Source organism: Seriola lalandi, unplaced genomic scaffold, assembly GCF_002814215.2.
Source record: "Seriola lalandi dorsalis isolate HSWRI2012SDOR001 ecotype SW California unplaced genomic scaffold, Sedor1 jcf7180002054968, whole genome shotgun sequence".
In the NCBI taxonomy this organism is placed as follows: domain Eukaryota; kingdom Metazoa; phylum Chordata; class Actinopteri; order Carangiformes; family Carangidae; genus Seriola; species Seriola lalandi.
In genome coordinates this window covers 578,558-593,746 of record NW_019525519.1, presented here as the reverse complement: position 1 = coordinate 593,746, position 15,189 = coordinate 578,558, and the positions used below count along the sequence as shown (strand labels likewise).

Here is a 15,189-nt window from a genome sequence, read left to right as displayed (position 1 = left end):
TATATATGTCTGTTTGTTTACATCAAGATGCACACTACTTTCTGAGGGTCAGGGGTCAAGGGATGTGATTAAAAAAAATTCCTGGGTCCGCCATTTTAACCGGATCCCCACCAAAATGTAACTGGTTCTTCCCTGACCCATGTAACATTCCGCCACTAGGTTTGGTGCAAATCGGTTCAGTGCTTTTTGCGTAATCCTGTTGACAAATAAATAGACACAGTGAGGACATAACCTCCCTGGCGGAACTATTCATCAGTTCCTTTTACTTTACTTTTCACAGGGACAATGTACATATTTGGCCCTAAGGAGAAGTTAAGTGATAGCCTATATAAAGCAGCTAAACAGTGTCAGACAACAAACAGCTAAAAAAAAAAAAAGAAAGTGAGACAAGCAATAGGCTAGTAGTCAAAAAACAGTGTGAGTTATTCATACATACAATAATGTAATGTAAACAATTGGTTGTAGCGGTTAAAACATGTTAATGCATATAAGCACAAGCAAATAATAACAGGAGGTAGGCTAGTGAACCATCAATACAGTATACTCATACCGAGCATGTAAGAACTGCAATTGCCTTTCTGAGAGATAACCTGAGAGAACCTGAATTTGACAATCTCACAAAGCATCTAATTTTCTGGTCTAAGGGCTGCTACATTTGCATAACCCAGGTTGATTTTGCATAATCTACAAACCTACAGTGTCCCAGTGATGTTAATTTAACCATACCCCCTGAAACACAGGTGTTAGACCTTTTCACCAAAGCTTGAATGGGATACTTTCCCATTCAAGCTTTGGTGAAGAGGTGTGTTCTTCATATCTACTTTCTCAATTTTTCTCACCAATCCTCCTCAGTCCTCTTTTGTGTTCAAACACTTAATTCCACCAAGGGGTACAATAGCTCCTTTCTTTAAATTCTGAGAATGCTGTAATTTCCCTCTACATTTTATATTGGAATAAGGACCAATATAAGTAACCTGAACATACTTATTTATATGTTTCTACATATTTTATTTCATATTATTATGTCATTTTAAATAGGCTATTTTTAGCCACTTTGATATGATGTAAATTTAAATTGTTAAGTTAAACTCTTAAGGTACTTTTTCACTCTTTTTCAGTGCTCTATAAATGAACTTGTTCTGTCTCACGTTCCCTAAAAATCTTATGCAACATATTCACTGTTCCCCAAGTCCTCTCGGTTAGTTTGTAGTTCTCTCATGCAGCAGGAGGTGGCAGAGTAAAACTGAGAGAGAGTAAAACTGCCTGATCAAGACAGGCAAGTTTTCATTGTTTCTTCTTATTCGTTATTGGTAGAAAGATTAGACATTGGTGGTGTGTCTCAAATCTTACAGCCTCACAAACCAAAATGAGGAAGTATCATTGTACCTCTGAGTTTGCCACACATGCTCAAGCTGCATAACAGGTCAGCTGTGACCTTCAAAAGAAACCCCAGAGACATGAGACAAGATCTGACACAAAAGCACAGAACTTGTCTGACAACTAGCAGTTAAGCCAGATGTTTTAATTGTACATTCTTTCCATCGCAAGCCAACAAAGGATGGTACTGTGACAAACTATGTCACAATGAAAAATTGCATCTCAAGAAACACTTGAGATGAGAAGGGGAAATTCTGGTTTATTGAAATTCAGTGTGCTTGCGAAAGGGGGAAGTTGCAAATGTCATTACTTAAAATAATTTTCCAAAGGAAACTTGTAAAATGAGATGCAAGTACAAAACTAAGACAGATATGATTCGATGAGTGCAACGGATTTGATTACAAGATATCAAAAGTACACAAAAAAATAATATATGGTTAATATCAGCCTGATACTGCCAAAAGAAAATGTGTCAATTTATTCCTAGCAAACAGTAGAGGGTTGCCCCACAGTATTGTGTTTAGCTGAAACAATTACACAAGGGTTAAGAACAGAATGTAACATAATGTATACAGTTTACAATATATTGTGAGATCTATGAATGACAACACAATACAGTGGATGCAACAAAGTTTGAAATATATGATGGTTGGAGCAGAAAACAAGTATTTTACTTATTATTTTACTTTTATCACAGCAGTTAAAATACAACATAAAGTCCTTTGACTTGACAATACATATATGTGGTTGCCACTTAGCAGCTATAGCATTTACATTTATCTCCTGTGGCATGTTTTTTTGTTCAAAAGTAAAACATGATATTCAATTTTTAAGATATTTCTCTGCAGGTTGAGGTATAAAAACATGTACCCGACATGTTGTCCAGTCACTAACTTCACTAGACTTCCGAAAACTATCCATTTGTCCAGAATCACAGAACCTGGTGACGTCCCGCAGTGACTGGTTACAGAGATAAAGAGGATGGGGCACTAGACTGGTTACTCGTCGGTCACAGTCATGGGGTTATCGTATGCTGCTCCCTCCAGGTCATCAACCCGTTTCCTGTGCATCTCTGGAGGAGGTCTTGGAGGTGGGTTCTGAGGAGGATTCTTTACGCTATCTACTGGCTTTCGGACCTCCTTCCGTGGAAGAATGGGCTCCCAGTGCTCACCATGGATAGCTGCCTATAAAAGCAAAAAGGTGACAAGGAATTCAAGTCAGTAGTGATTGGCTACTGTAAGAGCAAGTTAAGCATGGCTAACTTGATTGGTTAAAATAGCAACAACAATAATGAAATGTTGAGTAACAGTGGCTCTTTTACTGTACACTCACAGCTTTATGTATAATTATGATTAGATAAACTGCAGCCTAGAAAGCTTTATAACTCTGTCTGCCACATTTAGAACTGTTGAAGAATTCAGTCACACCCCTGACCGTCAGCTTTCATAACTAAGGGCCATGTCTCAACAGAGGTCCCTGTAATGAAACAATCTCTTCCTTGTTACCATTTCCTTGTTTCAATCAACTGACCTCTTTCTGCCACAACTAATAACTTTACCAACCTTGGCAATATTTCACCTGCTAGACTGGAGAATAACGTGGTAAATGATACCAACTTACCGCAAGGTAGATGAGGCTGGCTATACCGAGGCACACACATCCGAGGACCGTGGCCAGCATGAAGCCTCCAGGTACACAGATTCTAAGAAAAGCCAAAAGACAGGAAGAGATTTTGAGGACATAAAACGGTTATGACAAGTCTTTTTTTGGAGAGACTGACTGTCAATGAGAGGAATGCTGTTTAGCAAAGGTAAGTGGCGGATAAAGTGAACTCACGCAGCGTGCAAAAAGGCTCTGACATAGTAGTTCCTTGTTAATGGCCCGAAGGCTTTTACACACACAGTGAAGCAGTACTGGCCCCTGAGGGAAACACAATCGAAACACAATAGTGAGCAACACGCTTTGCAGGCAATAATATCACAGAATGTGTCCATTAAACCACAGCAAATACGTTGCAAAAACATGAAATGATAAAACATCACTTACGTTCTGGCCATACTTGTGCCCTTGGACCTCTTGCTTCTGGGATACTCAAGAAGACACACAAACGCTCCAGCGGCACTAGTCGTCTGTCAAGGTTGTTTCATCTTACATGATCGACTAAGTCAAATAATAACTGAAAGGACGTCAACGTGAAATTAAATGAATATTAGTGGCCCTGAAATGGTTCAGCAGGTGTAGGAAAACGGATGAATGGACTGATTGTTTCTGATATAAAGGAGAATGTAAAATATGGTAAGAATTCAAGGGGGAAAAAAAACAATTTCAGCCATGTTGTATTTTCACCAGTGCAAAAAATATAGTGATTCTTGCATCTAAATGGAGGCAGACATATTTGAGACATTATATATCTGTTCAAGCCTTAATACAGACAAATATAAGACCGGGTTTAAACAATAATATGACACCTCATCGTGGTCAGTCGACCGTGTAATGTATCATATGTGTAAACACTCTGTTAGTTACGCCTACAGAAAGTATTTCAACAGATGCCATCGGCACCATCTAGATAGCAACTTTTAATTAATACTATAAATATGCATGTAGTTGATATGGGCAGTGACTTCAATTTACTTTTCCCCCTACATTTTAGTCACTTAAATGACATTTCTACTTTTAAGGTTCGAGATTTATGAATTTTCACACAGCACAGTAGCCTGTCGTACTAAAAAACTAATAGTCATAAACAGTATATAGCTGCAAACTTCCTCTGAACAGACTTCAGTTCTGGTAGAGAAATCATTCATGATAGCAGATCTTAAACTATATTTCTATCTATCTATCTATCTATCTTTGAAAAAGGGTCTTAGAAAACAACTTCTTTGGGTTATAAGCTACTGTTTTGGTTGATGCAAAGTATAAAGGATACACTGCATAAGCAGCAAACTGCCAACCCCTGAACTGTCCAGCCACCCCCACAATGCCTCCAGTGAGGAGAACTGAAAGAAGGAAACAGGAAGAAAAAATGTAAAATGCAAAAGACAATATACCTTTTATAACTCTACACCATGACACAGGCCTATTAAATTGTACATTTACTTGAATTTGAAATGCAGCTCTTTTTAATACAGAACTGAATTTACAGATTGGAATTATGTAAAACTGTAATAAAACCAATGAGTGGATTTACTCTATAAGCAAAGCTAAGAACATAACGTCTTATGAAAGTATACTATACTGAATTAAACTGCTCATATAAGTGAATTGGACATTACTAGATAGCCGTTTTTGAAGTTTTCATACTCACTGAGTCCTGAAGCCAGAGCCTGCTCGTTGGCCCACATCGCCCACTCTATTTTACCCATTGCGTTCACCTTCACAGCTCCACTGCAGACGACTGAAATTCTCCAGAGAACGACTCACACCTTTGACTGTCTCTACAAGGAAGAAAATGTTTTTACCAGATGTGAGGTGTGCGCGGCTGGGGGCGGGGCTTATGTTAGCCAAGCTCCCTTTCAAGCGTCATGTCCACAAAAATGACCTGACAAAAGGACTAAACTCAGGTTAGTTTGAGATTCTGGTGAACCCAGTGAATGTCATGAGTAAATCTTACAGGTTGAAGTCAAACCCTTTCATATCTGATTTGTGATGAACGACTTCATAGATTTGACTGATAGGTGATTTTTCAAAGCACACTGAGCTAAGAGACTTAATCTGCTATGACTTAGCAACATACCAATGTAGGGCAATTTAAGTATACCATATTATTTCTGTTTTGTTGTCATTTACCCTGTCACTGAAAAAAGACACAAAATACACTGAAACAAAGCAAAGTATAATCTGGAACTATCATCTGGACTGTTAAAGCTATCTCAATGACTGTCCAAAAAACAAGAAGCAACTTCATTTATATTGACTAAAATATACTTTATTTGGTTTTACAGAATAATATGAACATCACTTAAGTTGGTACAGTATGTTTTCAAAAGATGAAAATGAAAAACAAATTATTAAAGTGACAATTTCATGTAAAATAACCTCCTTAGACATATAGAAGTGGTGAAAGTGCATTGTTGGCACCCCATATCTACCAGCACAAGCTCAAGTCTGTGAGCAAACCCTTTAGTCACACTCGTCAACTCGACAGCAATAACTGCCTCCAGATACTGAGAGCTGTGGAGAGCTATGCATAAACATAGAAGCATACAGTTTGATGTAAAGACAGAGAGGCACACTAGTCCAATTTGAGAAATGAAGGGGGAAATATTAGCACGCATAATAGCAAAGGAGGTGCCTGGTGTTGCCATTATAAAAACCTTTTTACATATGTGAAATGCAGTTTTTTTTTTTTTTTTCTGCTGAATTAGCTTCATTATTGCTCAGTGAAACTTTAGGGCTGCAGGGGCATCATTCAGTTTTCTTGGGGAAACCATCAGATCCAAGCAGGTGCTGAGTGGGATCCTCCACAACACAAGGGCCTGGTCCAGCCTTCAAAACAAAACAAGAAAAGATTGTCAGTGACTCATACCAAAGAACAGAGTCTCTCTGTGGTAACATCTAAAACGCATCAAATTTAAAAGTTGGTCTAATGACATCTAAACCAAATATTTTAAATAATAAATATATATAATAAATGCTAATAATAAAGAACAATAATAATAAAAGAATATTGTAAAATAAAAATAAAAAAGGTCAAAGACTGGATTAACTCTCTAGTGCTGCAGCAGTAAAGCAGACTGCTGTATATCACAATATGTGCTACAATATTCAGCCAAAGTAGTGCAACACAATGTTACGAAGAAGAATATTTGAAGGAAATGCAGACAAAAATCAAATTTGTGTATGTGTGTACCTTGGTACTAATAATGTAGTTTATTCCCTTTGGCATGGGCTCTAGACCAATAGCCTGCTTCAGGTCCTCAGAAATAGAAGCACTGTTAACTGGAAGACCCTTAATAAACCTGCAAAGAAGGAAGAAACACTCAGTGACACCTTAAAAAGGGCCTGGCGGAAAACACACCTTAACATTTACAACAGAGTCATATATTTACTCAGATAAAGTGACTTGCAGCAGACGACGCAGTAAAGCTAGGTAAGTCTGATAACTGTCAACTCACTGTCCTCCATTGGTATCCGAGGGAAAGAAATGTTGAATCAACTGGACAAACTCAGGAACATGCTGCTGCAGAGTGAAGATCACAGCATTGGGCCCTGCATCAAAAGTGTAGGCCACCTAGAAGGAAACAGACAATGATAGTCATATAAAGAAGGAGAGTTTTTTGTCTGTTCCCCAGTTTGAAAACCACCCCACAAGTTTCACATCTTCATTATACCACCTCAGAAACTCAGCTGTGTCAACTGACACACTCTCATTAGCAGTGATAGTAAGTAATAGTAAGTCAGGTGGCCGCAGTTATACACACGAGATGAAAAAATTATTATAAGACATAGACACCAATCATTTTGCAAGGCATTTCCTAAGGCATTTCAAATGGGTTTTCACCCTTCAGAGCAGTCACGTTTCCACTTATTTACTGTACATCATTTTGCAGTTAACTGAAACTTAATCTTAACCATTGGGAATTAACATTAATTTGATTTTCTCTCTTTTATTGAATTGTGTTGTCATTTTGCCAAAAAGCAGTATCAGGGACAGTACACAGTTATTTTCTGTGCTTTTCTCAGGAACAGAACTGTGATGTTGCTTACCCTCGTCTCCCCATAGTGCCTGTTATACCGATGCACCAAGCTGATGACCTGTTGAGACACACTACTGAGGTAGAAGATAGGAGGGTATGTGTCAAGGCAAGTGGCATGGAACTGGTTACTGTCCTTCATGGTTAGTTCAGCAAATGCAGTGAAGTCCTTTCTCTGCACCGCTTCAATCATCTCTGCCATGCGGCTCGGGACAACAGACTCAGCCCGGTGCTACACCCACACAGAAACAATGGACACAGTCCCTCTTGTGAGTATCAGTCAGCTGACATCTCCTCCTCACTTCACATCTTGTTTAAATGAGGTATAGACCAACATGCCAGTAATCACCACTCCTAACAGTATTGACAGTAATGTTAGTACACTCAGTACTGCATGTTACAGGGTGAACAAATTACCTTTAGGAGACAGCTTGTTTCTACACTGGTTTGCATTCCAGAGGTGCTGCCTATTGGTTTCCGCTCAGCACTGGCCTGTGAGAAAGCACATCAAATTACACCTGGTGTAACTTAACTATTCTCAACTACAATGTGTATTTGAGATTGTTGAAGACACTTACTCGACATGTTACACAAGAAATTGTCGTTTATAAATGTAAAAATAACAAAGATGTGACTCTTTACGATAGAGCATAAAAGTGCCAATGCATCACTGACTCACATTCGTGCTCTCATTCTCATTTCATAGACTCACACACACAATCACACCCACCACCAGTACGAGGATTCGGAGCTCAGGCCAGTGAGTCTCTGGTTCCACCTGCTGGGCGAGACTGTCCTTGCCATCATCTTTTTGTCCCATGATCCACTGCACAAACCCCCCATACATACTCCTGCATGCGCTGCCTGAGCCTTGCCGAGCAATCCCCGACAACTCCCCTTCGACGCCAAACACCCGAGCCAGAGTGTAAACTGCAACACAGGGACAACAGAGGGAGTAAGCACAGAACAGCCTGGTATAAAGAGGAGACAACATTATTATTTTGTAGTTTTATAGTTATAGCTGTAGTTTCAGAGTTATATTTATATATAAATGGTTTTAAAGTTTGTGCTACTATCCATATTGAAGAATAGACCAACACAGGCAACATAGTAAAGTTTGAACTTATACCTTCTACTATGTCTGCTTCCTTACATTATTCTGTGCAGAAAAGTAGCTACTGGAATTTAAATAGAATAAGTACTCTAGTATCATTAGTGTAGTTTCAATCTTGCATTGAAACATAGCTTACTCTCTCACCTAGGCAAGCGAATCCTGCAGCTGAGGAGGCAAGTCCAGCAGCAGTGGGGAAGTTGTTAACCGAGCAGATGTGGACTTTGTGAGACAAACCGGTTGAATCCAAACCAGGGTCTCCATCATTACGCCTCTTCCGTGCTAATCGCCGAACTACATTCAGAAGATAGAAAAATGCCATTGTAACCTGCACTCCCAGTTTTTATCCTTTCTGTGCTTTTATGGAGGAAAAATAAATCGGACAGGACTCACTCTCTCTGAGACAGGACTGTAGTCTTTGATGGGTTATGTCCTCTTCTTTGCCGTTGAGCCATATTCGATCCTCCTGAAATGATCTGCTTGATGCAACTGTTGTGGTTGTTTTCAGCTGAAAAGAAGAAGTAAGACCAGACAAATCTATAACAGCTAGTTATCTATCTCATCACTATGAAAATATCACATTAGAAAACTTTATCCTCAAGATATTACACAACATATGACACCATTTATGTCACCCATCATCCAGGTACAATTCAAAGCCAAGGTCAATATTTTCTACAATCAGAATCATGTATTTATGCCATCTTTTAATGCTTCAGTTAAATTTGGTAAATAAACATTTTACAGCATCCTTATCACACAGATGTTGACGCTGCTGCAATGCCAGTTCTGCTACAATGTTTGTTGTTAGACAATTCAAGACTGACCATCCAAACTGAAACTAGCAGTGAACACAAACATGGTATGAAAGATATGGCTGGATGAACCTCTTCTGTACTTTGTTTATGGAGTCTTTATATGATAGCAGGAAGATACATCCGTTCACTGTTGCAGCTCTGAACTGGAGCACGCGCGCACGCACACACACAGAATCACACACACACACACACACACACACACACACACACACACAAACAAATGATTCATAGACAGATCCATAAAAAGGTTGTTTATTTAAATACCTGGTCTTGATGCAATGTGACACTCAAGGATGAGTTAATGGGTAGAATTAGTTCTTCATTTCTCTTGCCCCCTGAAAAGTAAGTTTTATATACAGTGCATAACTCATATATTAAACAATATGAATAGCTTTGACACCGAATGCACCTCATTAATTTCCATTTTTTAACACACAAGTCACCAATCAAGAAACACATGTATGGTCGTTTATACAGGATTTAGTTTGCATAGCGTCCTACAGTTACAAACCTACTACACAAAGCTAAACATACTTACAGTATTTGATGACAGCTATATTCACTGGAGCGGCGCATGTAACTATGTTTGGCTTGTCCATACTATTCTCAGACATAGCTGTGAATGTAATCCGACCTTTGCAGTGATAAAACTGCACCTGAATAGTCTTAAATACGGTGTACAAACTCCTCTCGTGTTTAGCAGCTTCACTATCGCTAACTAAACCTTTACTGAAGCGCGGAGGTCTCTCCTCATTGGCTGGTGTTGAACATGTGGCTAACGCCTCCGCCAATCAGAGCTGAGCCCTTTTGACGAAACAGTCGAAGTAGCCAATGAGAAATCATCTGACCACGGTCGTGCGAAAATGGGGCAAGGGCAGAGACCCTCCCACACAGCGTTAGGCTCATTGTAGTTATTTCAAGTCTATACTCAATGTATTTGTATAATAAAACAGTGTAGCAGCCTGGGGAAAGGGTATATTTATGAAATAAAAAATAAAAACTGACTGTAATTGTAAATCGACAGCTGAATACAGATATATACAAGCTAAATACTTAAATTTGGGATGATATACAGTATTGAAAGTATTCAGGTACATTTACAGTGGTTATTATCCTAGTATTTTGTGGAAACAAAGCTTTATTAGCCTAGTGTTATTGGACTTGACACAGCATTTCTTACATATATAAAATAAAGTCAAGTTTCTCCCTCATTCTTTTTATTTTAAAAGTAGTTGGATACATTTGGCAATCTGTTAACTTGTTTCTGAAATGAAAACCAAAAACTGTGTAAAAACTCAAAACACTTATTCATATTATTAATGATCATATTAGAAAAAGCAAGCATGTAGATTTAAGGCTTTTTTTTTTTATTTTTATGTAAACCTTTATGATACATGTCAGCAAAAAGAAAATATCCAGGTGCAACATCCAAGGCTAATGGAACATTGGCCCTGAATAGAGAATGGTATATTGTATTAATTCAGCAGTCTAGATAAAATGCATAAACATAAATATGTTCTGCATTTTGTCTAGCCTCTTATGTTTGAAGAACAGAAGTCAACCGGGAGAAATAAAAGAGAAAATAATAACTACTAAGGAGGACGTGATAAATCACACGTGCCATGAGTTATCTGGGGTACAACACCAGCAGCGCAAATTTTGTAGCAACAAAAACAACACCTTATTTGACACTGTGTGTATTCTACCCCCCACCACATATGACACAATGTCAACTTCACATCCTTTCTTTTCCCTCTTGGTATGTAGTTTCCAGAGACACACAGAAGCTAGTGTGGCATCCCAGGATTCAGCTAACAGGAATATGCTGGTCAAAGATGCTATCAGAGTCCCAGTAAAGCATATCCTCTCCTGATTTCTTGGCTCATTCCAGGGCTCCAGTTTAAAGTTAGTAATCGTCCTCATCGTCTGAGTCCATCACCCTCTGTCTGTTGAACTGGCAGAGGATAAAAAATGTAAGATTGTCAAGAGACTGCAAATGAATCAAGCATATGTGACATTTCAGTGGAACTTACTTTGACAGTCATCTTTTTCTCTGTTTGTTGACTGACTTTTTCTAGGATCTCGATCAAACCTGACTCCGAAATCTGACAAAAGAGAAAATCTGTTCATTGCCCTGTTGCCATGTGTAAGAATATAAACATAAGGCCACACGTACAGTGATTAAAGCATCAGAGATTATTTTCTTACCTTTCCTCCTAACTTCCCAAAACGAGCCATTTGAATGAGATAGTTTTCCACTGCATTGGCCTTCTCTGGCTTCACCAAAGCGAGATTGCTCACTGAGAAAAGAAAATAAGAGAACGTGATTCATTTTGCAAAGGGAAATTTCAACAGCCTACAAGATGATTTTGAGGACACACTTACATCTGGCACGGGCCGACTGGTCTAGAACTTGAGCCAATATGGAGTTCCTCATGTCTGATTCTCTGTGAATAAAAAGTAATAATATTCCCACATCAGCTTTTAAACAGAAAAAATGCAATTATTAACCTGTCAAGCCACCCGAGCAACAGCTTGGTCCCTCAGTTACACTTTTAGATTGTATAGTTCTCATTGCTTTTCAAATAGACTGTGCCTCGGTAATCATCTGACAGTAGTTTGTAGATAATTCATTACACAGATTTTTTTCAATTTAAAAGCTTTTTGTTTATAAGAACTGTACAGAAGCAAAGGTAGTATATATATATATATATATATATATATATATATATATATATATATATTAGTAAATACTAATCACTATACTTGTATGTGTTTAAATTAATTACACATCTTACCTTTGTTTGGCCTCCTCTCCTTGCTGATTATTTGAAGCATCCTGAAAGAATATGTGAGACAGCAACACCACATTTAGGTTGGAGAAAGTATAAGAGAACATCTAAGGATAAGAATTTCAAACCAGCCCATATTCCCTTAACTTTGGTTACTAGCTTAAAATCAAAATGAGTTACCCCATCTTAATGTCAAGTTCCAATTTACAACAATACAGTCTTATAAATTTAAGTCTGAGACCATTTCTGGTTCAAGTTCAAGAACCAAAAGCTAAGGAAAGGAAGGGATGGGGCCCCAAATCACCACCAATACTGGATCATTGAGGCTGATAGCAATCAAGTTTACAAAATCTTATGATAATATATCATCTGATAATAATTTCTTCTATCCTGTATGTCTAGCAATTACTCAACTAAGCATTGCAACTCAATCTCAGATATATCTTTAGCCCTTCTGGGGTGCAAATGTTTTGTTACCTACAGCAATGCATCTGTGAGAAGTTACTAACATCACTTCATTAATCAGGCTGTGTTGAGCATTATGTGTGATCCAGTAATGTAAGAACATACTGTGTATTCAGTGTGATGAAACCTTGAAATCTGCCCCAAAACATTTTATTCATAAAGAATAACAACATATCATGGTTTTATCATAATGTAAATACATGCTTTTATTACAACTACTGCCTTCCAATAGTTTCCTGTTGTTGCTTTTCCAGTTTATTATTTACTGAAGAAACACGTATCGCCGAGGAAACTGTCCTTCCTTCTCACTTAACAGAAAACTAAATAATCTATTGTCTACTTTTGAATTTGGCCAAGAATACTTTAAAACAGGTTAACTTTGTATAATTCATTGTTCAGATTTGCTCTGATATCGCTGTTATTGTCAGAGCGCTGTCTCGGCCGAAACACAGCTAGCAGGGAAACGATGCTGGTTTCTTACTGGGATTTATCTCGCTCACTGCTGAGCTAAAATAATTAAAGTTTATTTACATTGAGAACAGCACCTATAGATGAGCTATGTTTGTTCCCTGTGTGACAGCCAAATGAGTTGAGTTGTGGTGACTGGTTTAGCTACACTAGCTAGCAGCACACTGGGCTCAGCATCTCCTTATAAGGAGGGCGCAAACACGCTCTCCAGCTCATGTTTTGCCTTACCCCGTGCTTTGCCTGTAGCTCCGCCATTCTTTGCCGCCTAATTGCCTCCAATTCGTCGTCTGCCATGGTTTACAGTAGAAGTAAAGACCCAAAAGCCTGAAAAAGGATGAGATAGCGTACTAAAATCCACACTGGACTCCCATCAGAGGCGAGGCCCTTCTTCTTCTTCGTCTTCTTTCAGGCTGAATGGGCACGGTTTGGTGCATTGCTGCCTCACACTGGTGTGATAAGGTCATTGCTGCTTTAACTCTCTGAGACCTACAGTATACTGTACATCTTGTGATATAGATCCGTGAGTTTGAGGAAGTGTATACTTCCCTAGTTCTCTCTTTTTGGAGCAGCCCGTCGCCAAACAGTTTTATAATAGAACATTTTGTAATTCCGTTTGCCAGTTCGTTTGAACCCATAGAAAACCCACACTACATCCTTTTCTCTCCAGTTTTAACACCATCATTAAGATCTCCACGACTATGTCTGGTCCCCCACTTTCTGCCCCACAGAAAGTGTGCTAATGTTTAGAAAAATCTTAGCCGTGGATTCACATTAATGTTTACAAAAGAAAAACACATCCGACAGTAAACACCTTATTTGATAATAACCATGCACAAGCATAAGTACATTATATGAGTAATATGGTTTATTAATTGCAAAAAAAGTTATACTGAATATAATAAAATCATTCAAATGGAATATATGCTGACATAAATGTTTCTGGTGGAGTTGCAACTGCCTGTGGTGTGTTAGACAGCTGATAGATGGAGGTAGCCTCGGGAGTCCATCACGTTTGGTCTCTAGCTCCCTCTGTACGTACTGTAAGAGAAGCGACTCAGGAGAAGAGGGATGTGGTATTTTTGGCCAGGGTCATTTATAGTGAACACAATCTGAAACAAAATAAACATGAAAGAGATCAACAATTACATGTTGACTGACTGTCAAGATTCGCAAGACAAATTCACCATGCAGTCACAAAAATAAGTATGTAAAGCAGCAGTAGACCTAAAATCTGAGGATATTAAAATTTCAACACAAAAACTTTCCTCACCTCAACATAGGGGTAAAAGCAGGTCTGTCCCATACTCGCCCAGTACTGAGCAGTCTCAAAATGCATTTTGTACACACCAGAGGTAAACACTTCTTTTGTGACGAGTCCCGGGCAACGTCCATCATCATTAGTGGTCCTGTTGAGACGACATAAGATCTGTGACTGATGATGTGAATTTTTCAAGAGTAATGTTTGAGATTCTGAAAGGGTTGTACTCTGTGATCTGTTTTCCAGGTTATTACCCAGTGGTCATCAATCTCCAAGCGTTTGTGGAAGGGTCTTGTCGATAGAGGCTGAGGGCCATGTTCGATCCAGGGACGCCCATCGCAGTGTTCAGCACATGGGTGGTCAGAGGACTAGGTGAGCCAGCCATTGCAGTGCTCTACAGAACAAGGAAGTAAGACTTTAAATCAGGGGTCTCAAACTCAGTTTACCTAGGGGCCGCTGGAGTCTGGGTGAGTCTGGGTGAGGCTGGGCCGCATCAAGTATTCCAAAAAAAAGTACAACTGATCCAATCTTCTCAATCTTAACAAGTCAGAACATGCAGAACATGAACAGTTCTCCAGAACATAGGCTTCATTTACTTCCTCCTACTCCTTGCTGCCAGAGACTTGGCAGCGCTTCCTCTCACACAGCTGAGCCACATTTGGCTTGAAGGGAGGAAGCGACTGAGACCCTCAGTATGGCTTTAAGATGCTCATCCTTAAGTTTGGACCTGAACTTTGACTTATGCCTGTAACATGCACTGTTTGATGAACTCACTGTCTTTGAATGGCCATCCTGCCTTAGCAATCATCTCACTCACCACGTAGCTAGCTTTGACAGCCGCTTCACTCTCTTTGCTAGCTTTCTTGAAAAAATCTTGTTGCCTCAGTAGACATGTTTTAAGTTTGGCGACCCGGTTCTCTCGCTCATCTCCCAGGTATTTTGCATACTCCTCAGCATGTTTAGTTGAGTAATGACGTCTGATGTTATACTCCTTGTGCACCGCGACTTTATCCGTGCATATTAGACACGTTGGGATGCCCCTGTGCTCAACAAAAAAATATTCCGTCTCCCACTTCTCCTGAAATTGTCTGTTCTCATCGCCAACTTTTCTCTTCGCGGCAGGTTTTGAAGAAGACATGACTGGGGCTGACAAAAACCGTATATCACTAGGTGACAGGATATATTTTCCCTCCACTCGGTGACC

At 39.1% G+C, this 15,189-nt stretch overlaps 4 protein-coding genes and 1 long non-coding RNA gene across 5 annotated transcripts in view; 1 reads left to right on the top strand and 4 right to left on the bottom strand.

Moving 5' to 3' along the window:
• Positions 1 to 1,489: 1,489 nt before the first annotated feature.
• Positions 1,490 to 4,842, bottom strand: cyba (cytochrome b-245, alpha polypeptide). Its single transcript, XM_023395687.2, has 6 exons — positions 4,685 to 4,842; positions 4,307 to 4,376; positions 3,424 to 3,498; positions 3,214 to 3,297; positions 2,998 to 3,079; positions 1,490 to 2,561 (listed from the first exon to the last, which is right to left on the bottom strand). The coding sequence occupies exons 1-6, from the start codon at positions 4,740 to 4,742 to the stop codon at positions 2,376 to 2,378; spliced, it is 555 nt and encodes a 184-aa protein (XP_023251455.1). The 5' UTR covers positions 4,743 to 4,842; the 3' UTR covers positions 1,490 to 2,375.
• A 441-nt stretch (positions 4,843 to 5,283) lies between these two features.
• On the bottom strand, positions 5,284 to 10,212 carry mvda (mevalonate (diphospho) decarboxylase a). Its single transcript, XM_023395739.2, has 10 exons — positions 9,541 to 10,212; positions 9,267 to 9,337; positions 8,578 to 8,692; positions 8,332 to 8,478; positions 7,804 to 8,003; positions 7,491 to 7,565; positions 7,087 to 7,305; positions 6,495 to 6,610; positions 6,230 to 6,338; positions 5,284 to 5,865 (listed from the first exon to the last, which is right to left on the bottom strand). Exons 1-10 carry the CDS (start codon positions 9,614 to 9,616, stop codon positions 5,785 to 5,787), a joined length of 1,209 nt encoding a protein of 402 aa, XP_023251507.1. The 5' UTR covers positions 9,617 to 10,212; the 3' UTR covers positions 5,284 to 5,784.
• Positions 10,213 to 10,348: 136 nt separating this feature from the next.
• Positions 10,349 to 13,149, bottom strand: pdcd5 (programmed cell death 5). The gene is made up of 6 exons (XM_023395740.2): positions 12,956 to 13,149; positions 11,801 to 11,841; positions 11,388 to 11,449; positions 11,211 to 11,302; positions 11,036 to 11,107; positions 10,349 to 10,956 (listed from the first exon to the last, which is right to left on the bottom strand). The coding sequence occupies exons 1-6, from the start codon at positions 13,019 to 13,021 to the stop codon at positions 10,909 to 10,911; spliced, it is 381 nt and encodes a 126-aa protein (XP_023251508.1). The 5' UTR covers positions 13,022 to 13,149; the 3' UTR covers positions 10,349 to 10,908.
• A 421-nt stretch (positions 13,150 to 13,570) lies between these two features.
• uraha (urate (5-hydroxyiso-) hydrolase a) lies at positions 13,571 to 15,165 on the bottom strand. Its single transcript, XM_023395746.2, has 4 exons — positions 14,803 to 15,165; positions 14,240 to 14,379; positions 13,998 to 14,133; positions 13,571 to 13,836 (listed from the first exon to the last, which is right to left on the bottom strand). Exons 1-4 carry the CDS (start codon positions 15,121 to 15,123, stop codon positions 13,747 to 13,749), a joined length of 687 nt encoding a protein of 228 aa, XP_023251514.1. The 5' UTR covers positions 15,124 to 15,165; the 3' UTR covers positions 13,571 to 13,746.
• The window catches only part of LOC147817387 (uncharacterized), a 9,946-nt gene continuing 9,026 nt past the window's right edge, over positions 14,270 to 15,189 (top strand). The window contains exon 1 of the long non-coding RNA XR_015436431.1: positions 14,270 to 14,357. This is a non-coding gene — a long non-coding RNA (uncharacterized LOC147817387). The remainder of the gene's footprint in view (positions 14,358 to 15,189) is intronic.

Coding starts and splice junctions, on each gene's coding strand:
- cyba (XM_023395687.2), bottom strand. CDS start 4,742: ATGGGTAAAATAGAGTGGGCGATGTGGGCCAACGAGCAGGCTCTGGCT. Junction 3,080..3,213: donor AGAGCCTTTTTGCACGCTGC/GTGAGTTCACTT, acceptor GGCTTTTCTTAG/AATCTGTGTACCTGGAGGCT. Junction 2,562..2,997: donor CCAGCCTCATCTACCTTGCG/GTAAGTTGGTAT, acceptor TTGCTTTTATAG/GCAGCTATCCATGGTGAGCA.
- mvda (XM_023395739.2), bottom strand. CDS start 9,616: ATGTCTGAGAATAGTATGGACAAGCCAAACATAGTTACATGCGCCGCT. Junction 8,004..8,331: donor TGCAGGATTCGCTTGCCTAG/GTGAGAGAGTAA, acceptor CCTGTGTTGCAG/TTTACACTCTGGCTCGGGTG. Junction 6,611..7,086: donor GGCACTATGGGGAGACGAGG/GTAAGCAACATC, acceptor GTTTCCTTCTAG/GTGGCCTACACTTTTGATGC.
- pdcd5 (XM_023395740.2), bottom strand. CDS start 13,021: ATGGCAGACGACGAATTGGAGGCAATTAGGCGGCAAAGAATGGCGGAG. Junction 11,842..12,955: donor AGCTACAGGCAAAGCACGGG/GTAAGGCAAAAC, acceptor ATATTCTTTCAG/GATGCTTCAAATAATCAGCA. Junction 11,450..11,800: donor GGAGAGGAGGCCAAACAAAG/GTAAGATGTGTA, acceptor TTTTATTCACAG/AGAATCAGACATGAGGAACT.
- uraha (XM_023395746.2), bottom strand. CDS start 15,123: ATGTCTTCTTCAAAACCTGCCGCGAAGAGAAAAGTTGGCGATGAGAAC. Junction 14,134..14,239: donor TGGAGATTGATGACCACTGG/GTAATAACCTGG, acceptor TCGTCTCAACAG/GACCACTAATGATGATGGAC. Junction 13,837..13,997: donor GCTTTTACCCCTATGTTGAG/GTGAGGAAAGTT, acceptor ATTTTGTTTCAG/ATTGTGTTCACTATAAATGA.